Source organism: Anopheles darlingi, chromosome 2, assembly GCF_943734745.1.
Source record: "Anopheles darlingi chromosome 2, idAnoDarlMG_H_01, whole genome shotgun sequence".
In the NCBI taxonomy this organism is placed as follows: Eukaryota; Metazoa; Arthropoda; class Insecta; order Diptera; family Culicidae; genus Anopheles; species Anopheles darlingi.
The window spans coordinates 69,973,557-70,000,031 of NC_064874.1; the positions used below are offsets into that span (position 1 = coordinate 69,973,557).

Genomic DNA, 26,475 nt, shown 5'->3' on the forward strand with positions numbered 1-26,475 from the left:
CTTAAAAGAAGGACATAGGAACGGGCCGTAAAGCTTTACCAGCAAGGCGGAAATGACGCTTCTCGGGGCAATTATTTTATGGTAAAGCTACGGGCGCTCGAGCGTTCCGTTTTAATTAATTGTTTACTTAAGAAGTCTCTAGCGTACTATTGGTATTTGCAGTTGGCCCGAACCATCATAGCAGAGGGCTAAAGATATGATTTTTTAAACCAACTTTTTTACGGGCCACTAGGCGCCTCCATCGCAAGAGCTACCATGCGCCTCCATTGCACCATGCGCCTCCATCTTGAGCTGCGAAAGGTAAATGAATGTATCGCTTTTTCTCTCTATAAATGACTAACGAAGATGTCATTCAGTTCATCCCGGGTCACTTGACGGAGCGGAACGATCCGTTCCCAACACCAGCACCGACCCAGCAGCTTCGTGGTTAAAGACACACTAATGAGATCACGTGCTCGTACGCTCACACCAGATGGATTGGTCGGTCGGTCAGTTGCTGTATGTGGACTGGTGGGGCTGGTGGCTGATGGTGGTGGTGGTGGTAAATACACCAAACACCACTGCCATTGAATGGCGCTGAAATGTAGATTCGATTATAGGGGAAGAATCGCACCCACCCGGCAACACGGGGGTGCAACATCGTATCACCACAGATGGATGTTTGATCGCGCGGGGCATGTTCGCGCTCGGCTTGTTAATTTGTTGCCAACCGCAATTGGCGATGCCATTGCGTGTGAGCCACGTCGGGGCCACGTAATTAAAACCACAGCAACAAATCCCCCCACACCGGCTGGCTGTCTGACGCATCGGCGCTTGGTTCGGTCCGAGTGCTGCGCGTGAGCCAACGGGAACGGGCTTTGCGGTCATGTTAACCGTGGCCCAGACCCATCGAACCTCTCGGTCTGGTCGATTTGAGGTTTTAGGGAAGGGGGTGGTTAAGGGATGAAGGTGAGGTGGAGTGAAAAGTGAGCTTTGCATGCCTACATCAAGCCCATCATTCGTGTAGGCCGGTGATAGTGGTGGTAGTGATAATTGGCGTGTGAAAAGGCGGCGTTGGCACACTGGTGGTATGCTGGTGGAGCATAAAAAAAACCGTGGGGAGGGTGGTGACCACCAGGCGAACCTGAACCGTTACCTGAACTCCGGTGTAACGTGGCGGGGTGTGGCGGTCGTGGATGGATGAATGAAGAACGGTTCGCTGCCACCGGATCCAAGGTCGGCCGGTTCGTGGCTACTGCTGCTCCGGCCGGGAGCGAGTGATGAGGGACCGAACGAGGCTGATTGGAGTGTTGCTGTCCGGGGGGCCTGTAGCTGTGGACCGGCGGGAGTGGACGAAGAAGCTAGCGAGGCGGTTGCCGTCGCCGAGTCTTCGTCGATGGTGGCCGCTTCCTCGCTCGACACCAACGGTTCCGTCGACTCCGATCCAAAGCCAGACGCCCAGTAGGAGGAGGAGGAGGAGGAGGAGGAGGCGGAGGCGAAGGAGGGTGAGCCGGAAGCTGGTGCAGTGTAGGCCGAGTAGGAGAGCGATGAGGGATGATAATAGTGCTCCGGTTGGTGCACTTCCCGCGAACGTCTCGGTACACTCGGTGGCTGCTGCTGGTGATGCTGCTGCGGTTGATGCTGGTAGTGGTGGTAGGGTGGTAGTAGGGTCGGCGACGACGGATCTGACGCAACTGACCGTCGCGCGGCTTTTCCCATTGCTATGGACACATTCTCTGCGAAGGAAAAAGGGCAAAGGATAGACATGAAATGAGTGAGGTGTGATGCGCTTGGCGGAAAGAAATCGGAATCGAAATCAGAACGGAGCGGCCTGAACGGTGCAGCAAAACGCCCAACACCCAACGCCAAGTTCATGTGCACGATGACGTCATGGGTCGGTTTATGTTTTGATTAAAATCCGTCTGGCTAAGCCATGGATGTGTGTGTGTGTGTGTGTGTGTGTGAGTGTGAGAAAGAGAAAGGATGAGCACTGCTGAAGGCCAAAGTCATAACAGTTTACACGAGTTGGTGCGAACCGGCGAACGGTGCTGGGTTGCGATAGGTCTTTGGAGCAAAGTTCTCCTTCCATCCCGCTCTCTCTTCCATCCCCCTCCCTGGACCAACGATCGCGTCGAGACAGATTTTGATCGGGTTTCGGTTTACATTATCTGCTCGATTTTTTGGGACGCATCTTCCATCACTTTTTAATCGAACATCAATCTGTTTGGACAGTTGCCATTCGATTGCGGCTCGCTCGCCTGCCTTCAACGGTCACTCTGTGTGTGTGTGCTCGTGGTGTGTGCGGCCGATATTGTGCCGGCATCAAAAGGCGAGACTGAAATGAGCTGGAAATGTGCGGCGTTCGGTCGGCTACAGCCGTTGCCTGCCGTAAACAAAATGCTCGCTCCTTTTTGCTTGCTCTGTTTACGCCAAGAGAACTATTTCTATTAACCTCGAATGGAATGGAAAGTCTTTAGTGGAATGTTCTCGGGGTTTGGGATATATTTTGTTTGCTTTATTTCGAATTGGCTAACGTGCAATAAAAATGTTAAAGGGCATTTGTGGCTTTGCTTCGGTTTAACAGTTTATGCTATGGTAGGATAAGTTAAATGCATTTGGGGAAATTTAACAAAAACTACACAACAGGTAAAACAGGACTCCGGCTAAGACCATATAGGTTGCATTTTTATTTCAACCGTATTAGTATGTATGTGATCATGCTACATTGAAGATCTTTTGGAAATATCATCAATAAATAGCTTTAATCAATAAATCTTTAGAAAATGCATCAATAAGCAGCAGGGCAATGTGTGTAGTTGAATAATCCTTTACAAAATCCATAAAGTACAGGATTAATTGTAAGGTATGATAATTCTATCCGGACCGCTGCATCATTAAGCAAAAGTAAACTTATGTGCAGTAATGACTTTATATACTCTAGAGAACACTGATGAGAGTATTCTGAAGGAGTCTACCTCATTAAAATGGTAATGGTTTAAATGCCATGTCGGCTCAGCATGAGAATTGCATGCTAAGGGTGTGAGTGTGCCTTCAAACGAAGGTGCACATTTTTCCTTTTAAAAACTGTCGTGCTGCACATAGCGCAAACACCCATGTCTTTGATACTTAACCATCATGATGAACGTTAGAATGATGTCTTCCGCAAGTGCAACAGGCACATTTTGTTATTATCAATTGTCAGCATTTTAAAGATGAAAATAATTAGAAAGAGAACCGTTTTGTGGCACTATTAAGCTAAACCGTTTAGAAACTGAAGCACGTTTTAGATTTATGCTATAAGTCTACGTACAAAAGTGAAATTTATTTGAGCTTAAACGAATAGAGTTACTATTGAATCATTTTTCGACCCTTTTCCAGCATTTGCTGTGTACCGTAAAAATCAATCCAACCGCCAAACAAAACAGTTAACTATTTTGTGCTAATTGGCAGAGCGCATCGTGCTGAATGTAGTCAACATCATCATTCGTTCTGCTGCTGAATTGTACCTAGTCAATTTAGACTTAGGCCATACTTTTACTTGAAGCATTTAATTTGTCTTTTCCTCCTCACTTCTATCACGAACGTTGTCCATCTTCGAAAGACAGCACTCTAGAGCGAAGACTCTGTGTTTACCGGATCGGTTCTAAACGATGAGTAGTTGTTGGATTATTTGTCCTTAGCCAGCACTCGTCACTACATTATCAAGGAGTCCGCAGGAAGAGGTCCCCTACGGTGGACTGCTAACAAATGTGCAACGACGAACCGTTCCCATAAATCACTCCGGTATGCAACTCCGGCACAAGACGGTGGACAAACCGGGGACGGGGTAACGGGACGGGCTGTAAATCGGGTGCTAACGTACGCAACGTTCCTGGCTGCATCCTGACGCCGGTGCTCAACTGGATTAACAAATTTGCCCTTCATGTTTGCTGCTTCGGGTGCGGTGCAACCACTGGACCCAGTTAAGCCGCATCATGAGGTAGGTGGTGTTGTTGCCTGGCGGGAGGCGGGGTAACGCAAAATGAATTATGGAACTTTGTCCTTATGACCCGAACCCGACGTGTTCCTCGACCTACGGGCCTATTCAAACACGATTGTTGATAAAGAAACGTTGTGCAACGAGGGTCCGACCTCGCCTGACCGAGTACAGTTCCGAGTACCCCATTTGGCCTGTTGATTTTGGATGGCATGACGATGGCGCTGGTGATGTACAAATTACCGGCAACAAACTGTGCAACAAACTGGCACCATGTTTGGTACCCGCAGCCCCGCAGCTCACCAGACTGGCCGGAGTTTTATTGATTTATATGAATATTCAACGATGGCCCCCCTTCCCCAATACAGTGCACACCGGGGGGGTTGGTGGTGATGCTAGGAGCCCAGGGTGGACCGCACCGAACCGCATGCATTCACCGGGTGCTTATGTGCTTTATGTATGTATGCGCTCGTTTCATGTATCCGGTGCTGCGGTTGCATGCGAGGGTTAAAATATTATGCTACTCCGGGTTATTAATTCAATTATCGTGGCCTAGAGTGCACGATGGGGTAGAAGAGGGAGGAGGGTAGGGGGGGGGGGGGGTAAAGTGGCTTCACGCTGCACACCATGGCCACGCTAATGGCCAATGATCAGAAGAACAAATTAAGCGATATCACGTGGATCACGAAAACAGTCAATTAGCGTGGTTTGCGTTCGTTGCACAAGTTGTTGCCCGCGTACCGGCCGGAAAAAAAATGGGAGGAGACCATTTTGCACAATTTGATAATAGCGATAAACACACACACACACACACATACACATACACACACACACGGTGATAAATAGCAGTCACACTGAATAATTCATTAGCAAGTCCGTTGTGTGTGGCTGTGTGAAAGGAAAAGAAACACAAGTTACCACAATCCATGGGTTTGATTTCCATTCCATTTTCACAATTGTGCCACGCATCTGTGCTAAACGGAGGTGTATTGGTGTTTGGGTTGGGGGCCACAAAAGGCACGCGGGCATTGCATAGTACCGATTACTCTCACAAGCGTGAATCGCATGATTGGCCATAAATCAAATCACGATCACGAAGGTGAACGTGGTGCGGTGCGTTGTGCTACGGGTCTGGCCGTTTGCCTAACGATGGTACCGGTGCTGAGCCAAATTACATCAGCATCCATTCCATTGTTGGCCGGTTTCGTTCGTACAAGCGTTGCCTTCGTCTACTCCGTTTACTTGATCTCGCCCCACACATGCCTGTTTCTTTCGCATAGCACCTTCTGCTTAAAGATGTGTATCGGTGTGAGTGTGTGTGTGTTCATGCTTTCATGCTCTTTGCTGACCCAGAAAGTAAATTTCGTGGAACGTAGATCCATTGCATGCAGCACCAGCAGCAGCAGTAGGGGAGCAAAAAAAAAAACCAAGCAAAACATATTCGAGACTCACGATCAGCCGTCCGTGAATGCGATGATGGGAGCTCCCCGATGATGCCCGATTCCTGGGGGTCACCCCCAGATGGTGTGACTGTGATTGGCCGAGACGGATGGTTGGCTTCGATTGTGGTGGTGAGGGGGGATGAAAAATTGAATTGATTGGATTGAAAATCCCGAACGAGAAATCAATAATATGCAAAAAGGCGGGATGGGGGAGGGGCTGCCACTCGCACACGCCACTGGCGTCTATTCGATTTCGATCGATTCCCATCGCCCGGAAAATCTGCTCAAACCAGCGTACTACCGGTCCGGTGGTAGTATTTGAGCCTCAAGCGCGACTACTCGCCTGTTACAGCAGGTGCTGTTTGTGGTGGTGCGGAATGCCGTATGGAAAGGTATTGGTGGGCGACAAGTTTTGGGAAATTGTTTATGGATTGTGCGAGCACACGTTTCGAAGCGATCAAATCGAGTGTGACAGTCAGTCGACAAATCGGGGAAGGTTTTTCCGATTTTTTCTCTCTGTTGTTTCCCTTTCACGACCAATGGTCATGCACTCGGAGGTGATGAAGTGGCGAGTAATGAAAGTCAAACATAATGAAAACTCTCCTCTTCTCTTTTTAATAGTGATGCTAATGGCGAAGCGAAGGGAAGATAAAAACACGCAAAAAAAAAAAACGAAACCAAACCAAACAGTCAGCTCAAAATGGTGATTTTGTGTCCCATTTTCCGGTTCTACTCGGCAATAGCTTATTATGTCATTTCCATTCTTTATTTAAATCAACTTCGAATTAATGACCCTTTCGCTGAGGCACGCTCGCTGACACGGTGGGCAAAACGGTGCACGAGGATTGAGGATGAGCGATTCTCGGTGGATCCATTCCGCCAAAACGGAAAAAAGATAAAGCATAAAACGATGTTTGTTCGCCTACGGTGTCGTTGGAATGCATTTTCGGGAGGGGGTGCCCGGATTATGTATGCAAATGGGCCTGAATATGAATTAAATTCGTAACGTAACAAAATCCCGGCACCAGACCGGGGAGCACGGATTCGTGGCTGCGATGACACGAATACATTCTCATTCCATGGGGCACCTCGCGGCTCGGTGTGTCTCTGATTGTTTTATGAATGATGCGCACACCACCGTTGATGCTGGGGCTGCTGGGACCACAGCACCGGGTTTTTCACGGATGCAATCTGATCGCTTGTAACTGCCAGAGACAGCAGCAGCAGCAGCAGCTAGCGGAAACCGCGCGAAAAATCGGACACCAGGCTCGTGTTTGCTGGAGGAGATTGTGATGTGAAATGTGGGTCAGGACCGCCAACCAGCAGCCCGGGAGTGAATTTGACGATCCTTCATTAATCATGACCGCACAGGGAAACCGCATCCGGGCTGTTCTGGCTGTAGTGTCTCTTGCTGGTAGCTTCCTGCTCGCCTGCAACGAATGGCCTTTGTCTGATAAAACTCAAAATGACAGGCCACGGGACGGCTGTTGGACGGCTCTTCCGGGAAATCAGGTGCGTGATGGAAGACAAATTTCCCTCCATCCATCGTGGGCGCGCGTATGAAAGCGGTGCGCCCGACATGAGAGCTACGGAACACCGAAGAAAGATGACTTTCTGTGCTTTCATTCTTCATTCTTCTTCCTCTCGAGCGTCCATTTTCCCTTGGCGTACCATTATTTCATGCAGTCACCAGGGTCTGCGTTGAATGGCACACACACACACACACACCACTGCAGGGTGCAGGTCCACCCTCAGAGCACGCACACACACTTACACACCGATGCGAGCCGTGTGATGGATGTTTGAACCGAGAACCGAGAGCGTTTAATGTAAGCGACTGAAGTTAAAGGTACTCGAGGCGATAAATTCCTCACTATCGCCATCACTACCACCACCACCACCATCATCATCATCATCATCATCCTCGTGCAAGTTCAAAGAGGGCTTTTAGTCGCATTCGTTGCTGAATGCATTCCGACTGCACTTACGGTGTGTGTGTGTGTGAGAGATCAAAAGGACAAATTGAATGTTGAAGCACGTGAACTGATGAAGGTGTGCCAGAAGGTGTCGGGCCGCACATATGTACCAATCGACCCAATTCTTGTGAAATGAATGGACTCTGTCCGACTCTCTGACACCGGCCTAATGGTCATGTTCGCCCGCTTGGAGTACTTGACTCCGTGAAAGACTCTTAACGGTGCATGGTTTCGAGGCGGACCTTATTGTAGCAGGCGTTGCGGTTATACATACATTAATGCGCGTTTCGCGAATCGTTCCAACATTGAATTCACCTTTTTCTTTTGCATGATCAAATTAGCATCGCCGTTTCCAGTCCTACGGTTTCACGGTGGTTGCATCCCCGGCCCTTTGAAAGTATCCTTACAACACAACATTCTTTAGGCATCGTGGCTGGAGTTCATTCTTTTCCCAATCACCATTTGCGGCCCTTGCTCGTCCTCGATATAATCAATAAATATGCGGCCCGATGGTGCGGCCCCCTTTCCGTGGCACCAAATTGAGATCGATTTCCAACAGGATTTCGTTTCGTTTTTCAGGTATTTTCGCATCGCAGAAGCCACTGTAATGATACCCGGGATTGGTTGGGCTCCCGAGAGCGGAACACCAAACGCCAGAGGTAAATTCCTTTCTTTTGCTCTCTTTTCCTTTTCGCTTTCCAGCAAAATCCCTAGCAAGATGCTCCGAACATTGCTCCGTTTTTCTCAGTGTTCACGCAAAGGCGTGTGCGGTGGTGCGAGAAAAGAGTGGATGGAAAGCAGGCCGTGAGGCCTGAAGCCGGTTTGAGTTTGTCTTTATTTAGTAAGCCCCCTTTCGGAACAGGTGCCGGTGTTCCAGGGCTCAAGGCACGAAAACTGCACTGTTGTGAGGGTTAAAAGCCCGTTCCAATGTGCCGGTCCTTTTCGTACCGGTGGGAAGGTGAGAAAATTGGAATATTGTAGAAGGGAATGATGGAAAAAATGCTCCAGCCAAAGTTTTCCTATTTCCTTCGTTCAGGCTCAGAGATATTCGTGTTCTTTTCGTAGGACGTGAACAGAGGACTACGAATCGGTTCGAGCGGAGGTGAAACATTGAAACAGGAGGTTGTATCGTAGCGCGGTTTTGGGGGGAAGGCGGCTGATCGAGAAGCAATTTGGATGAGCTGATGGATTTTGTGGGATGAATATATTTTGCTCTCTCGTCAGCTCTTCTCCGCTCAGCATAACATGGCAACCTGACCACAATGATCCCGTTACAGACGAAAAAGTGAAGGTGTCATCTACGACCATGAGCCATATTTTTTTGGTGGCTAGCTGACGATGACGGATCAAACATCATTATCTATAGTTGTCGTTCGTTCCAGCAATCGGCTTAAAGCGCCATCTTTAAATCAGAGTTGTGTGCGCGTTTCGTACCGATCGCGTCCTCCAAGTGCGTCCAATAACTGTCCTATTAAGAGCTTGTACATGATGGATGAATTGTGCCCTATTGTTGTAGTCCTGCCGGCGAACCGGCGGAGGGGATGAGATAAATATGTAAGCACGCGACACGCGTGGCTGTCGCATGACAGTTGAATTGTATAAATCATTCATGAGACGCAGGACGCCTTCGCCGCCGGTCTGGGCTATCGGGGCCCTTCCGTGCGACCATTAATCACATTTTACAAAGAAATCATCTGTCAATATGTGGCAGCAATGAGAGGAAGCGGAACATCGTTGTTGTCGCCGTCGTTTGGAAAAAAACGACAAAAACCAAAAAGGCATAAAAGATAAAATCAATTCAATCGAAATTTATAGCCAGCCCGGACACCAGCACGAGCCTCCTGGTGTCCTGGTGGCAAAATTGAATGAAAATACGTCCAGCATCGATGACGAACCCCCCTCGTTCTAGTAGCGACCGAGCGATAGCGAGATGGGTTTGGCGTAACGAAACCAATCTAATTCCGACGGCCGACGACTGTCGACCTTTGTCCCGACCGAGACCGAAACCGAGAGGTCCTTGAGAGAGTGAGGTCCTTGGCCATGGGGGATGTCTTAGCAAGCGTGCCTCCGAAGGGCAAAGTGTGTAGTGGATTGTGTTTGTGTGTGTATTGTGCGAGAAAGTGAAGAGTCAAGTGGTGTGGCGTGGTGGAATGAATGGGAAAAATCTGACAAATGATGCCGACAGAGCTAAAGGTCCTAGCGTGGCTGCGTAGTGAGTGTAGTGTAGTTGCTTGTGTGCCTTGCGCATCGGAAGGTGAAATATCGTTTTCTACGGTTCGGACTCTGGACCTTGGGTTAGATGTGGGAAGTGGAGTGGAGAAAAAAAAATTAAATTACGAGAGTTATGAAAACCTGACCCATTTCGTTTGTGGTCCGCCTCATCATTAGAGGGAAACGCGACACACTTCATCAGCATCAGGGCCCGTGGATGGTGCTTGGCTGCGAGCTTCAAGATGCGAACAGAACGTTCATTGCTAGCGTTCAGCGTTGTGGCTAGCGTCCCCCCCCCCTTCGCCTACTGGCCATAAGAGCCATCTGTCAGTCGTTTCTTGCACAGCCGCGATGGCGATACGACGGGCAATAGCCTCGCCAATGAGACTTATTAAATGTCCAGATCCAGGGATCTGAGATGGCCTACTCGCTTCTTAGGACGGTCTTTCTGGTCCGTATTGTGGTGTTAATGTCTTTACGGACCTATTTCCGCCTCGAAACGGTCGTCTTGTGTGGCGATCTTCGCCGTTTGGTTTTGATAGGGATCGACACAGCGAGGGGAAAGGATGGAGGTGGTCCTTTGGTGATATAATGAATAGTCTGTTAGACTGTTGTCTGTCTTCTGGGCGAATTTGTTGTTCATCACCATCATCATCTCACCGGAAGCTTGATGGCAATTTAACGTTTTATGAACGTTCTGTATTCGATGTCGCCTCGAGAGGTTAGCTATTCCCGCAGCAAAGGAATCCCTCGGCGACTGTAAAGGATTTTCATAACGGAAGCTCACCAGTTGCACTAAACATCTTGAATTTTTTTGCTATAGTGGCTCGACTTATTTCGATGAAAAATGGAATATTAAAGTAGTGGGAAAATCGTAAAGAGTTTTGATCAGTCCATCAGTGATTAAAAATAACAAATATTTTTTACTGCGTATATTCGAATTAACGAAGCTAGTCAAAGTGTTTTTAAAGAATCTTCTGGTATAAGCTACATTTTTTTATAAATCAGCTTAATTGCAAAATACAATAAGTTTTATTGAACATCGGAAAACCTTTCAAATGAAAACCTTAAATAGTTTTCCGCACAACTTTTAGGCTTCGACTTCTTAAGAGTAAGGTTCTTAGTTAAACAGTTTGTAGAGCTTCTTTTAGATCATGAAGCCTGCAGCTCGCAACCCCTTTTGTGCCTTATGTGTTTGAATAATGTTCATGCATCTTGATGATTAACGAAAAAGCAAAACTTGTTGTAAAGTCGCAACAACAACAACAACAACAACAACGTTCCATCCATTAGATACTCTTTCAATATTGGATCATCACTCACGTCACCAGAGTAATGAGACTGAGATGTGTGTTGTTGTCCTCCCCGAACGTCCCATAACTCCCACGACGAGAACGAGGCAAAGGTAAGTTCTCTCCTCTCGAACGACTACCCTAGCACACCTATGCTGTGCCTCATTTAGATGAGCTTCTTACCACCTCCTAGCCCACTTCCTAGCGGCATAGATGTGGCCCCCAAACAGATGGCAACTGCTGGCTGGTGCTACGAGTAGGAAAAACTCGTGGGCGCAAAGTTTCGCAAGTTATGAGAAAAGTTTGCTCTCCAGCAGCATCTCTACTGTTTCGCCGCAGGTTTTAGCAGTGTGGCAGTGTAGGAGGCACAACCATCCACCCAACCAGACAGGCTACAGACGACGACGACGACGACGAGGACGACGACGAGAACGATGGCGGAAGCGCTGCTGCTACATACTCCCGCCGGGGGCACCTCGAGTTTAGTTCCATCCATCTTACCTATCATCACCGTGCCAGGCGTATTAATACAATCTGACAAATTGAACGGATTCATTTCCGGCTTCCGGCGTTTCGCGTGCAACCCGCGAGCCCGCGGCATCCTCGGATGGGCGGTGCTACGCGCGTAGCTCCATTGTTAGCGGCGCGGTATATTATTGTTTCATCTGCGCTTCAATTCCGCTCAAGCCTTTCACCCGGTGTGCCCGCGTTGTGGCTGCTCAAAAGGCTCAAAATTAAATCGTAATGAGCTCGGAGGGTGGGATGGAGGGGAAATACCCGCTTTAAAGCTGCTCGTTGAAGCACCAGATGATTAAGGCATTTGAGGCCACGCGAACGTTAAATTCGTTTCATTCGCTGCGTGTGTGCGCGTGTATTTGTTTTGTGGCGTGCAGATTAAGACTTTTCGTTCGCGAACGCCGGTTGTTTAATGAATTATGAAGTCGAAACTTCTCGAGACCGATTATTGTGGATCACGGAACTGGCGGCCCGCGTTGTCGTGTACCGGATTTGTCCGGGGATAGATTATCGAATCCTTCTCGACTACGCCGGTGCGACTCTGGCGCGACTTACAAGGCGAGAACTATGGTACCACAATAGGTGGTAGAAAACAATAGGCATTCGCTGCTATTCGTTGGGCAACAGGAAAGTAACGCGAACCGGGTGGGAAACCGAGTATCGATAATCGGATAAGGCTTCGTTGCGATATTTCCGACATTCGGTCCGGTCCGGGGAAGGCAAACAAAAGTCAACAATCGACCGTGAGAACGGATTTAACGTTCGCCATTTTCTGCACGTTCCAACTCTCGTTCTATCTCTCTCTCTCTCTGAGCGGCTTACCGTTGGCCTGTGGCTTTAATGGCGTGGTGACATTCGATGAGACCAAGTCAGCAGAAAATCTTGCTCCGGTAGCTGACCGATTCCAGGAGTTTTCTTCGTTCGTTCAACGGTTGGTTAGCTGGCGGCCAATGTCGACCATCATGCTGACGATGCGAACCCTGCCATGCTTGTCGCTCGGTGATCGGCGACGGCGGTGTGTGATGTTTCCGATATTGATTTCCCAGCAAATTAGTGTCAACTCATCCGGCGAGTCGCGTCGCTTCGACGGTGCCATGACCATGCTACCCTATCTTGTTATTGCAGAATCGTTGTCATAAGATGCTACTCGTGGCTTTTCCCATCGCCGTATTGCCATCGTGCTTGTGGTCGATTGTAACGGGTGTTAGAAGTTTCCTTTCTCCGCTCTGATGATTGATGTTGCAATGGTCCGGGGCCGGAGCGTAAGAAGTGTAAACTCGTCTCGCGGGTACGAGATTGATAGCAAACCAATCCGTGCATACCGTGGCGACCGCGACTCCTTTTGCGCGAGTTGGGTCTGGCTGGGTCGGTATAAGATTGACGTTAAGTAAACCCGAAGGAAAAGGGTAATATTGAATATGAAACCGGTCCGCCCTGGTGGTGGTTGAGTCGGTAAGCAATAGTTTTTAATTGGTTGGTATCGTCATCGATCAAAGTTCGCGTTCGAGCTTCATCGTGGAAGGTCGTTAGAGCGGCTCTATTGGATATTAGTGAAGGAAACTTTCGCGTTCTTCGTGCATCATTGCGCCGGGGATGTGTTTGAGTGCAAAGAAGGAATGACTAATAGCGGAAAAACACTTTCAAGAAAGTCGTAAGGACCGCTTGTGGCTTTGACATGGCCCGGCGAAATGGGATGGTTCAGCTCGAAGAAAAAGTAAGGGTACAGGTTAATGATAAATATTTCATTATCGTTCGTTCAGGAAAAGCGTTTCATTCCCGCTTCACCCTTATTGGAGGTGTTCCTATTCGAGGATTAATAATTCATGTACAAACGTTACTGTAGTACCATTTGACATTTCGAAATTGGAATCCAGGTTAATTTGTAGCTATAGTTAAAGGTATTGGAAAGAGTGGTTAGTTGAGCATTAGCTTTTCTGATTATTCTTCGGTAGCTCCGTTACTACTGTCCCTAAAGTGGACGCTTTGCGGCACTTTTGGATAGTTTGTAATCACATTACATGCGATGCATAATTGATTAATTGTATGTAGATGTTGGCAGAGACCGGTAGTTATTTCAAGTTCAATTACGGGTATTATTAAATTAACCTTCTATTTACGGCAGTTTACATGTGTGCTCCATGGTCCTGTTTTAATTAAACAAACATAACTTAATTATGTGTTAAACTGAAGAAACGACTAGTTTAGTAGCTTAATCGATAATGCTGCTTCATTCGTGAATCTTCTTAACATAAGCTGTTAAAATAACAGTTTTTAGGTATCTAACAGTCAGTATTTTCGAATTCGATGAATAAGCAGTATAAGTATTCTGTTAATTTCAATCTTTTCAATCCAAACGGTTTGAACCTCTTGCAATGCAAAGAAATCCCTCGATATTGATCAAAAGCATTGCGAAAATCTTATCATCTGTTACATTCAATAGAAAACAAACGCTCCGAAATGTTGATGCAGCGCAATCCCGATCGCCCGGAGAAAGCAATCAATGTTTCAACAATAGCTGGCGGATGGTACCGGAGTTCGCTTAACTGCTAATGACTCGTACACCTGCTTCCCGAGCGCTCCTCACCTCAGCCCGCAGGCCCGTGTACCGTTAGATAGATTTTACCGATTTCGTTGTAGCTCCGGTACCAACACGAGTCATGCCAATCTGCCATGTACCTTGGGCACGATTCGTATTACTTCGAGGCCGGTACCACGCATCGTCGTGTACCTGTCGGCTGCGACCGGGGCCGCCGGGAATTGGCCGGAAACGTAAGCATATTAGCGCGTCGCTATTCGAGAGGAAATTGTTGCAGAAATCGATCCAGCAATTGGAAGCTTCCCGAAGAGAGGGGGGAGGGGTGAGGGGGAGGGCCTCACCCTTCGGCCTTACCCATGCCTTAAACACCCGTGGGGATGATCTCTCAATCTCGCAACGCATCTGCACCAGGCCCATTAGCATCTCGGTGTTCGCGTTGCGATTGTAAAATCGATTTCCAATTACCGGAAATGCGGACCCGAATCGAAATCCAGGCGTACGTAGTACGCATCCAGTGGCCATGCCAGGCGTTCGCACGATGACTTGGCCGCACGATGGCGCTTACATTTGGGCATTTCATTTGCCCGGACTACCGTCCCCCCCCCTTCCCTTCGACGGATCGGTCGCAATGCAGCTAATGACCAGACGGAGCCAGCGGAGTGTGAAAGAGCAGTTGGTTGGCGAATCGGGTACCGAATCTGCCAAATGGTGATTGGCCGGATGTTCGCACCCATCCCGGACCCGGTCCCTGTCGCTTCAGGTGGAACAGAGTAATCCCGGTTCGCCCGGTTCGGGTTTTCGGATTGGTTGGAGTTCGCGCAAATGTCAAAAGCAAATCTTTCATTTTATTTCTCCTTTCACACAGCGTCAAAAGCGAATCGTTTACAGAAAGGTCCAGCGACCTCCAGCAGCAGCAGCAGCAGGGAATTCACGGGGCTGTAAACAGCTGGAAATCTAGGTAATTTTATTCCGGTAATGCGCACCCCGCGTGAGGTGATGAAGAGAGAAAAGATGAATGCATCCTGGTGGCCGTGTTGTTCCCACGGTGGAACCATTTTAGGGGGAGGAGGTTGAAACGATCCTCACCATTCATTCTCGCTGCCTTGTCTGCGGTGCTGACTCATCTGCTCGCTCGAGGTGCTCGAAAATGGCTCGAATCCTCGGGGGTTTACCATTTCACTCGTTCCGCGCTTTGTGCGCTTTGGTCGTCGTAACGGACACGAATTCAAATGCGAATCCATTGCCTGATTTGAATCGTTATTTATTCCAACATCCTTCTGCTCTTTCGTAGCACCGCCTAGTGCCGACAGCCGACGATTAATTAAAAATGAAAACATTTCCAATTATTTGCTTCCTTCTTTGCTTCCCATTCCCTTTAGTCCCGCGGCCCGGGTGTGAAGGTAAATTTTTAGATGAAAAATGAAAAGGCTACAGCAAGGAAGGCGGAAAGCGTTGGTCCCTTGGCGGTGAACAGCAACATCGGCTCACGGGTCTGTATCTCGTTCGGGTTTTCGGCGAAGCAACGAAACGGAAGCTCCTGTGGCTTTTCTGGGGAGGGGGCCTTGACAGTGCCGAACCGAACAACAACAGCGCCCGTTGCTCGTGAAACGTTAATTAACCTGCCTTCATGCCAGGACGCTCGGGACGCTCTGGATGGAAAACGGAACAGTAAGCAAGCAGCTTTTCCGCTTGGACAGCGCCACTCTGGTCAGGCACAACGACTGGTGCGAATGGTAGTGGCAGTGAATCGGAAACTGCATCGCTGCGTGTATCCCTCGTTCGGATGCTGCTGCTGCTGCTCGATCCTTTGGCACAAAAGTGAAAATTGACCCAATTTCCCATTCCAAAAAAGGCAGACACTCGGTGTGTCCAGAGAGAAAGACGGAAGGCGGTTTGATTTTAATTCCACTTCCACTTGAGTGGCGAAAGGAGTTTTCTCCGCTCGTACGCTCGCTCACCTCATCTGCTACTGTCTGGGGTCTATAAAAAATGAATCACCATCGCATAGGCTCGAGTTAGTGAGTTGGCATTCCATTTGGTCCTTTATAGCGATAGCTACACCGTAGGAACTCTTCTGGGTGGCCGAGGAAAGGGGAAACAGACTTTAAGCACTGCTGACTGCCCATCGCCCTATTGGGTTTGGCCGGTACATCCTAGTGCTTGGGTGCCGAACATTGTTTTATGCTTCACTGCACTGCTGCTGCTGCTGCTGCAGCCTCGCCTCTAGTTGAAACTCGTTTCCTCGGAAACCGAAAAACTGAAACAAAACTCCGAAGCCGACAAAAACTTTCAATTTCAACAGCGCCTCCAGTTCTGCCGAAAACTTGTGTTGCCGGGGGTGGATGGTGGGTTGAATTGAATCGTTCGCTTTGCTTTGGCCAATAACGGTTTCAAGTTTCGCTCGGTTGGTTGGTCGTTTCTGCTGCATCATTCATCATCACTCCCGGGGGGAGGTTTTCCGGGGAAAAAACTTTGTAGTTGATTCTTGCACTCCGAAGCGGCCGCCGCTTCGTTCAGTCTTTTGGAGCTGCTAGACCGGAACGATTAAGGGTCAGCTACTTGGCAGGCGTAATGAAAATCAGATGGCCCCCGGTTTTTGTGAGCTTCCGTTTGGGGAGGACAGCTCAAAATAGTTGCAACACTGTCTGTGTGTTCCTGTGCGTGGTGTTGAATCGACGGAAGGGACACTTCACTTGGACCGGTCTTCGTATCTTTTAGTACTTCAGCCATAAAAGGCTCATTTTTAATGCAGCAAAGCTCGTCACGGCGTGTCGCTCTCATTTTTGAAAATTTCACTTGAGGAAAATGTAAAAAACAGAAACACAAAAAAAAAGGAAACTGAAACGTTCGGTGAACGTGCTCATACGTGGTGCGAGATCAAGCGGCACGATAATCCCGCTCGTCGTCACGTCACTCACCTTTCACCCCGGGACCGGATGATCTTTTAGGAGTCGTCTGGTGGTCTGGAGCGAGTTCATCTTCCTCCCAAAAAAGCACCCATTTATGCATAACATTAGCAGCATTAGCAGCCCCCGGGGGGTCCGGGGGCACTTCACAGCGACATGCGCACGTCCATACGTCCCCAAAAAATTCATCTCATCCAACGATCGTTGACCAGGGACGACCGTGTGCAGCATAAAACGTGCCACTTCAAGGGGCCAACCCCGAGTGTGTGTGTGTGTGTGTGTGTCGTTAAAATTACATGCATTCTCCCCTGGGCGGGGGATGGAGATGGTAAAAATTTTATGATCTTACCACCGCCCCCGACCTCGTCTGCGGCTCACTTCCAGTTCACTTTCATCACCATCACCACCACCACCACTGGAGAAGGCCCGTGGCCGAGCGCACATGCCCAGCCCCGGTTGATGTAATGGAAAATTATACTTTTCGGGTCTCTCTCTCTCTCTCTCTTGCACTCTCTCGTTGTGGGCTTGGCTCCGGGTCCGGGAAATGTTTGGCACCAATTTCAATCTTCTCTGCGTATCCATTTTGCCGCATCTTCCATTGCGCCACTGCAGTGTCGTCCGGTATTGGTGCGTTTTTACTTTTTAAATATTTTTTTATTCTCTCGTTTTTTTTTGGTAATTTGGTCCCGTGTGCGAACACCCCGGGACACTCAGGTGGGAATAATGTTGCGTTTGTGTTTCAAAGAATTCCTTTCTTTCTCAGTCCTGCGGGGGTCCCAATAGCGGGACACTTCACTTCTTTGAAGCTTCGAAGTTCGCTCCATTCTCCCTCAACCAAGGCCCCCAAGGGAAAGTGGCTCGAGGCTTTAGCGAATTAGATTATTTTCTCTTCGTGGCATAAAACTTTCATTATCATTTGCCTGCCATTCAACCATCGGCCCACCCCCGGGGGAGGGGGAAGGTGGCGGTTGGGAGCCAAAATGGTCGCTCGATCTTACAAGTGGTCACCGGGGTTCGCCACCATCTCGTCTCTTTTCTTCTCGTTCCGCTCTCTCTCTCTCTTCAGTGGCTTCCATCCGCTACCAGCCGCATTCAAATCATCCATTTTACTTCTTCGCGACGGCACCCGCGATACGGAGCGACTCGGCGTGGCTCCGTTTGGTCTTCTCTCCTTCCTCCCGGTGACTGGTTTCGAAATGCGACCGTTCCGGCTTTTATCTTATCGCCGCAAAAAAGGATGGTTTTTATTAAGTCCGGCCGGCGGTTCCTACCCGGCCGGTCAGTGGTTAGTTTCGCTTTGATGGAAAAAGCGGCTAAACGGAGCGAAAGATGCTGCTAAATAGAACGCTTTATATGCAGCCATTTAGCGAATGGAGGCGCAGCGCAGAAAATTATGCGTAAATGCTTGAACGCGAATTTTGGTTGGATTTAATTTCGTTCCCTCCGTTTCATGGGCGAGCGAAGCAGGTGAATTCGTGGTTCCAGCTCCCGCCATCTGGCGTAACTTATGTTGAAGCATCGCTTCATCGCTGAGCTCCCCGGTGAAGCACCGAGAAACAAGCGAGAGTTGTTCAAGTTCCCCAGCTAGTCGAGCTAGTCCAGGGCATTGAAAGCAGAAGTAGCACGCGGCCCTTCAGAGACAATGAATATGTATATGAAGTGGGCTCTTATACCTCGACCGCAGCACGAGCTCGCTTGGGACGAACTTGGGCGCGGCTTAAGCGAAGCACTTCAACAACTCTTCGATGTACTTAACCCTTGTTTACGCGCGCGATTGAGGCACCAGCGCCGAGCGATGAGCCGAGTATTTGGCCGTGGCTTGAAGGCAAAAAGGCATGATGCTAAGGATGGCTGCAACTGGTGCAACCGCAGCATCCCAACCGAGGACCGTTGTTACCGAGACAAGTTTCAGCGAATGTCGGTACAACCTTGGGTCGGAGATGTTTTGCGCGCTAAGCACTGCACGCTCAGCAGCTCAGTGATCTGCATCTACCATCGAGAAGTCGAGGAGGAGAGGTTTAAGAGGGTAACTGAAAAAGTTACTACAAAACAATGCAATCAGCGTGTGTTCGGACTGTGCCAGTGAAGGTGCACTCAATGCATCATCGAGTCCGAAGAGCGATATGTGGCCTTGTTTCTTGGGGGAAAACGAAATGCTTTGATGTGTGTACGGTTGAGTGAGCTCAGTGCTCGGTGTGCTCGGTGACGGTGTAACGAAGGTATTTGTGAAACAGCTCGCTCGAGATTGCGTCCTTTAGAGGCAGGAAGATTCGAACGGAGATTAGATTGTCGGAGTGTTTTGAGCCTCAGAGTGAGGAGTAGAAAAGACGAAGCAACTCTAAAGGCTTACCATGTTTGACAAGAGAGCAGGAAAATGCATTCGATTGGAATTTTGAGCTCATGTCGCTGCTCTGCCGGGGCTTATTGAGGATGAAGGAATCAGAATGCTGCAGTTCAGAATGCTGCAGAAAGCGACATCTCAAGCATGCCAACAGCACAGAATCGTCTGATGGATTGCTTCTGTTGGTGCATGTTAAATCATCGTTTGTTTGACTTTTGAGTTTGACTTTAAAACAGACGTAATCGAAGGTAATGGTTTCCAAAGTACTTGCTTAAGTGCATCGAATGGATCCACTTATGCGCCGCACGACTCTGCGTCTGTTTATTTTCATATTGTCATCGCCACAGCACCATGCGCCACCATCGCGGTGTTGAAACTCCTCGCGACCGCACACCGAGGACTTCGTCGAATGCTTTCAAACAGGGCCACAGTAGTAGTGCCCAGTAACGTCTTCCCGAAAGTGAGGTGAACTGTTTACCGGCCGGGCTGGCCGTGTTTGTTAATGCAGTCGAAGATTATTAGTGCCGAACGGGGGGGATCCCGCTGGGTGTCGTTTGAAGTGTTGAAACTTCTCAATCGTGTTGCACTTCAACCTCGACCGGCAATGCCTCTTCACTTACACATTCCAGCAGCCCGGCCATGGCAGGCAAGCAGGCAGGCAGGCCAGTGTTGGCTCATGGCCAGCAACGCTGCACGAGCAGAGGCGGCCCAGGAATCTCAAGTTCATCCGGGCCAGATCAAATAATCAAACCGAATGTAATAGACATTGCAGTTTGCGGAATCCAGATGTGAGGCGGTGTGGTGAAATGGAAGGAGCGGTGGGGAGTTGGCACAAATTTATCGTTCTCCACCCGTTTCAATGCCTTTAATGAGTCTGCGGTCGGTGCGTCGGAAAACAGACCCGGCCATGTCATTCACGTGTGAGGTGTAAATGGAGCACAACGGTCATTAATCAAACTGGGGCTTTGGCGCACGTTCACTGAAATGATTAACATTGACTGGCTTGTCATAATGTACAAGAAGCCAGAACGTGATCGATAAGTCATAAGTTAATCCAGCGTTTGCCGTTTTTCAGGGCAAGTCCAGTAGTAATGCTATTCAGATTTCTCGCGCGATGAGTTATGGTTCTTTTATGATTTATTCGCATGTTCTGGGGGGTTTTGAATTTCAATTTATAATTTACGCGCATATGACTCTTTCACATATGTGCAGCTTGCATACAGTTTGTCATACATTTTTCTTTAGTTAGGGGAACATGAAGAAGCTTGAATTTCCTTTAAATATTGCTTCATACTTCAAAATCCAGTATACTCTTTTTTATGATATTTTTATTATTAACATATTAGCCGTGGCCACACGGGGCGAAAATTTGCGCGCAAATTTGCACATTAATGCCAAAATGTTTTCGCTTCGTGTGGCAGGGGTAAAAACCCGAAAATTTATGCCGAAATGTCAAACGTATTGTTTTCATCTGTGTTTTGGCCGCTGAAGTTGATTTCCGAATAAATTTTGCAGTTTTTAACGATATTGTTGCTGTTGCTGTTATATTTATATTAAAAATGCAAAAACAATACGAAAAGAACCTACATTTTCGTAAATAAAGCGTTCGATAGCGTCAAGGGTTCAGCGAAAAAGTCCGCGGACGTATAAAAGTTTGACAGCGTGTAAGGGTTAAGCGAAACCGTTTTGGCATTAATTTTTTCGTTTGCGCTAGAGTTTTCGCCCCGTGTGGCCACGGCTATTGAAACAATACAATGATGTTTGAACATGTTACCAATATTCATTTAAGTAGACATAAAGGGCCAAAAATGTTATTAAGGTACGGCATGTTGCTCAAAGTACCAAACTATTTGTAAGGTTACTCATCTCCCATCACGCGTAGTTTTCTGCTTAATTGTATTACTTTGACAAGTTTCAGCGTTTCATGTTAATCGTTAAGTAGCAGTTACTATGCGAAAGCAGCATCAGTATACGGTTTACGCATCTATGGTTCAATCCACTAATTGATGTTCCGGCTATTTATATCCGGTGCCGGAATTACAGTCAGCGCAGTTCCGCTCTTTCGCATCTGTTTGTGCTAATCTGCGCTTCCCGCAGACCCCATGTCCCAGGAGCATCAACAAAGTGCAAACCAATGTCAAGGCGAAAGCACACTCCCCTTCCCTTTCTTTCCACTGAGGAGAGTTTCGATGACGGGATTGAGGGACACACCCCGTGAACGAGTGAATTAATACCTCCGGCTGATGAGGCTGATGATTATCATGATCATCATGATAATGATACTTTCGACATTCACGCGGGGAATAAATTGAGAGCTTATTAAAGTGAGCCCGGCTCGGCTTCGAGCTCCCTCCTTCCATCCCTCCCTCCCTCCCTCCCTGTCGCCCTGTCATAGTTACTCCCGGGATGGGATCTCCGCTCACTTGTCATCACCCAGAAATTTATCTCGACGGCGTTCATGCAGACTCGCTACTGGCTCGATGGATGCTCCGCCAGGGTCACAGCATGCTTGCGGGGATGCTGTGGGCCTTTGCGGTTTGCAGATAAAATTAACGACCAAATGTCAAACGCGCGCCACGAAGGTGCTAGCTGACATGCGGTGAGTGAGTTCGACCGACCGGGGCCGTCGCCGGTCGTCGAGGTGGTGGCGAAGGGTGAGAAGAAATCAATCTTCCTTAGCGCACTTCCGGTGTAGCAGCTGGTGGTTGTGTGGCGGTGTATGGTGGTGCAGAGCGCGGTGCGCCGCTGTTTATGCCGCTGACAAATGGTGTTAAAATCATGAGGATAGATTGATAGCACGAGTGAGTACATAATTTATTTCTCCTATCAAAATTGATGGCGCAGCGCGGTGCTTGGTTGAACAGCGCCGTTGCTGGAGCTAAGTGACGTGAAGTGCTGTAATTAAACGCGAGCCGCGAGCCGCGAGGACCGGATGGACGTGTAATGATGGCAGCGAAACAACATGCCGCTTAAGTAGTTTCCCTCTTTTTTACGGTTTTCTTCGCTTTGCGGCGTAAAGTTTGTAATATCTTTGGCAATAAATAATGATTGTGTATTTGTTTTTTTTTATGCCGGCAGCATCATCGTTCGTGAAGAATGTACAGCATAATTGATCCTTCATTCATTGGATTGGGCATCGAAATCCCCCTTTATTGAGCTAAATGAAATCCGAAAACCGATTGCGTCTTCAGTGCGAAACAATAAAAATGGACACAAAGAGGGAAAGAGAAAGAGCATCAGTGCTTGCAGAACTTCCGAAACGCCTCATCGATCGTGTTTTGCAGCTTGTCCCTTGTCCTTACTTGTACCCATGTCACGATGTCATGTTTCGTTGGACGCCCAATTTTATCGCCATTTAACTGGAATCAAGAAGAAAGTTGTAAACAAAGGCAGTGCTTCCTCCCAGCAGCCAATGATCTTCCGCCCACCCGCGATGTTTGGGCGATGAAGATGTCTACAGAATTGTAAGAACACGCCTTGAGCATCGTTATGCTTCATTTGCCTACATCGAACATGTAAGCGGCTGAACATTGAACGACCCAACGAAATAAAGGAGGGCTCCCGCGCAACTGACAGCTGCTGTTGGAGCTGCGATGCGATGTTTGCACAACATATTGGCAATCGTTCCGTGGCATTTGGGTCGGAGGTGTACGTTATGCTCGTTAGATGCCTTGCAGCATGAGCTACATACTTCCTTCCGTCCCCGAAGGGCCGGTGTGCGCCAAACAAGCATCGATGACCATGTTTTATGCGGTCCCGGGCTGTTAAGGATGGTTGCACTAGGCTTTCGCTAGTGCCTCTTGGATAGCGCTTGTTGTCAGTAAAACATGATCCCGTAGCTTGCAGTTGCTGATGATGCTGCTGTTGCTCGCGATGCCATAAAACAGGTTCCACGACGAACACAGGGAGTCCGTTTGTGACAATGTCGTTCCTCGAAAATGAGGATGGGAGGGTGAAGTGTTTGTCGTAAAGTAAGGCGATGCGAATTTACCAACTCGCCGAGATGGTGCGCCACGCAACTCCATTACCAGACCTGCCTTCTCGTTTTTTGGAGAAGGAGCCATTTTGTTACAACTTTTCATGGTCTGCTTCCAATTTCATGGTTCTGCTTCCCGCGGTTCCTGCTGCGGATGGCTTCGGTGCGGACCTTTGTTTCGATCATGGCATCGGCAGCCGATCGGTAAACTTGTGCCGGGATTTTATTTGATTTTTTCCCTTCCGCTTACATTACACAACTCACTCACGCAAAGCAAATCAATCGAATCCGGTGGATGGCGGTGTTTGCGTTTGCGTTGCCGCGATGCCGATACCGACCGCATCAAGATGGCGAATCAAAAGTCGATCAATTTTATTTCTTCATTATTCTCGATCACAATCAGTACCGCCCGCAGCTCAGCTGCTATTGATTCGGCATTCCGCTGAGTTACAGGATGACATTTACGTTTGTCATGATTAAATTTGCGGAAGTGATGTGGAGGTGGTGCAGTTATAATACAATTCTGATACCGAATCTAACCTTGCAATGTCCTGGGGAAGGGAAAGATTTTCATCTTTTAAACTTTAAACATCGTGTGTCATTTAAGTAAGGATGACGTCAGCTAGCTAGCCGTTTGCAAGCGTATTACCGCTCGTGTGGATCACGTCGTGGTCATATCGAGGTCGAGGACGCGGTTGAAAGTAATTGTCCGCTACAGCTCCAAAAAAACGCTTCAATGCGTGTTATCTGGCTCGGTCCACTCCGTCCGTTGGTAAGTATATAATGAAATGGAAGCGAAAAAAGCAAAAGAAAAAAAAAAACACTCCTTGAACGCTGGGCAGCCCGGTTCTGGATCCAGTACACCGGAGTAGTGCACCTCGTTCCAAACCAAAAAATGGTTCCCTTAGTGGCCTTAGTGATGAAGCATTGCTTACTGCGATGAAACTGGTCGCCACTGACGTCACTCGGTGCTTGGTGGCATCATAGCTGGCCGCTGGTTGGTTGCTAGTCGTACTGCAGAGCGACATCTTCGTTGACATCATTTCTGCTGCACCGCAAAGCTACGGTCCATATAGTCCACAGGGTGGGATTAGGGCTGCCACTATCTCGCACCAGACAGTCAGACAGTAATCACGGGGCCTGTTTCATGACACGGTTCACGAGTGCCGCACGGTCGTGCTGGCCACTTTAATTTAGAAAAGTGCACTGAAGCTCTTAAGGCCTCGACCGGTCGGTGGCATTGATACTCGCTGGTTGGTGATGGAAGCATGGCTTTGCAGCGCTCGCAACGTTGCACTCCAATGTGCCTTCATTTTGTGTTTTAAATCAATGAAATGAATCCATCATGATTGAAAGAAACGAAAAAAAGAGGAAGCAAATAATAAATAATCCAATGGTTGCATCGCAATCTGTGCAAAAATGGGTCAATTACCACCAATTACCGCAGCAGAAACATTATTTCTTCATCAAATCCGCTGCTCACTGATGATGTGTGCCGCCTAATCACGGTCCTTAGCTCCCCCCCAACCCCGATGCGACACGATATCGAGTACATTGGTATTAATGAGATAATGATGAGCCGGCGGGGAGCGGCTCTTGTTGGCTGGCTCTAGGATGTCTAGTCGTGAGGATGTCGACTTCATCTTGGTGGTTTTACTTCCCTCCTCCCTCCCGGCCGTAACGTAACATGATCCGGCGCTTTCGTCGTCTTCGATCTTCCATCTGGGCCTGGCCTAGCTGGCCGAGTGGCTGGCGCCTTCGGTTAGCGGCTCCCGGCTCCTGCTGTAAACACAGTTCACACTGCACGCTGGTAAACAAATCGATCAATATTGGCACGCCCGTAGTCAAATATTGACATTTGACGGGATGCGCTCCGTGCCGCACTCGAACGCTCGGCTCCCGTTTCCGGTGCAATCACTGTTTATCCATTTACGTCTGGCCATTTGGCGGCAGCAGGTGCGGTGACGGGGTCGGTGCAAACACAGGGATAGACGGAATCGAAAAGAAGAACAAAAAAAAATTAAAGCAACCAAAACCGTGATCCGAGTCCCGTGGTCGATTCCTGCGATGCCTCCGTGATGCCATTGCCTCGTTTCCGCACGCACTTTCACTTCGTCATTGATTTTTGGGGATTTTTTTTCCTGGGTTTTAAGCCTGGCGGTTTTTAAGCTCATAACATTAAGAGGCTTTACGGTGCCGGCCGGGGAGACGCCGCCACCGGAGGCAGAAATCTTCTACTTCGTCGGAATTTGATCTGCGTTGAAGTGATTTGGGAACCGCTTTTTTCTCGTTTGCTTTTTCCTCTCCCTGGAGCTCCGATATGGCTGGGCAAGTGTACCATCGTTCTCGGGACTGGCAAGGAAGGATGGCTGGAAGCCATGATTTCTGATGGTATTATGTTTTGTTTTGCGAAGTAGAAAATAATGGATTTCAGCTTTTGGACCTATGATTTTCGACTTTTATTGGCAGGTTCGAGGAAGTTTTAAGGTAGTCGCGTCTGAGAAACTGGCAGACACGTGCCATCGTTCTTATGTTGGTGACCAGAAGTAGAATATAGTCAGAAATAGAACGATTTCTGCCAAAGTTGAAGATTCTTAGTCTTTTAGTTGAAAACGATTTAATGCTGTCGCTGTCTACAGTCGAAGCAACAAAAGAAAACAACGACTGAAATTAATTGGAATATTTATGAAATGCTCAAGTTAGGTAGGATACTAATACTTTTCGAAATTGTTTGCTTAGTTACTTTTTTTTATTTTGCTGATGTTCTTTGTTACTTCACGATTTATGGAGAAGTAGTTTTGTAAAAAATAGAAATCTTCGGTTTTTTTTTAGACGCTTATATGCCATTATGTTATCGATTGAGATATTATACATCTCAATTGGCTTTTCAGTGTTTTGAAAAAAATCTAGAATTACATTCAATTTGCAATTCAAACAATCAACCTTCAAACTGAAATATGTGGCGTATCACATGTCCTGAAAGAAAATAATAACGATAATGCGAGCACAGAATCAACAAGCAGCTCTTAACCTTGCTCCTAATGAGGTGAAGAAGGGAGAGAAATTTAAACCCACACCCTCTACCCCTCCCTGCCTGCCCTGTGACACATAGCAAGAACCTTCTATTCCACTCATATCAACCCGGCATTATGGTCGAAAAGCTTCCAAGTGTAATTCGAGAACGGAGGGTGAACTAATTCCTCCACTAACAAGCAGCTGACATTTATCCGCGTGTGACACGCGGGGTGGTGGGTTTGGTGTGCCAACCCGTCACGACCGTGGGTCCGACCGACCCGAAACCGAAAGTATTTGCCCGGCCACCGC

General features: G+C 48.2%; 1 protein-coding gene across 1 annotated transcript in view; it reads right to left on the reverse strand.

Annotated features, from left to right (window-relative positions):
- LOC125959494 (pneumococcal serine-rich repeat protein) overlaps window positions 1–26,475 on the reverse strand; it is a 41,242-nt gene that overhangs the window by 5,517 nt on the left and 9,250 nt on the right. The window contains exon 2 of the mRNA XM_049692318.1: window positions 1,136–1,715. Within this exon, the coding sequence (XP_049548275.1) occupies window positions 1,136–1,698 (563 nt within the window). The 5' untranslated portion in view covers window positions 1,699–1,715. The remainder of the gene's footprint in view (window positions 1–1,135; window positions 1,716–26,475) is intronic.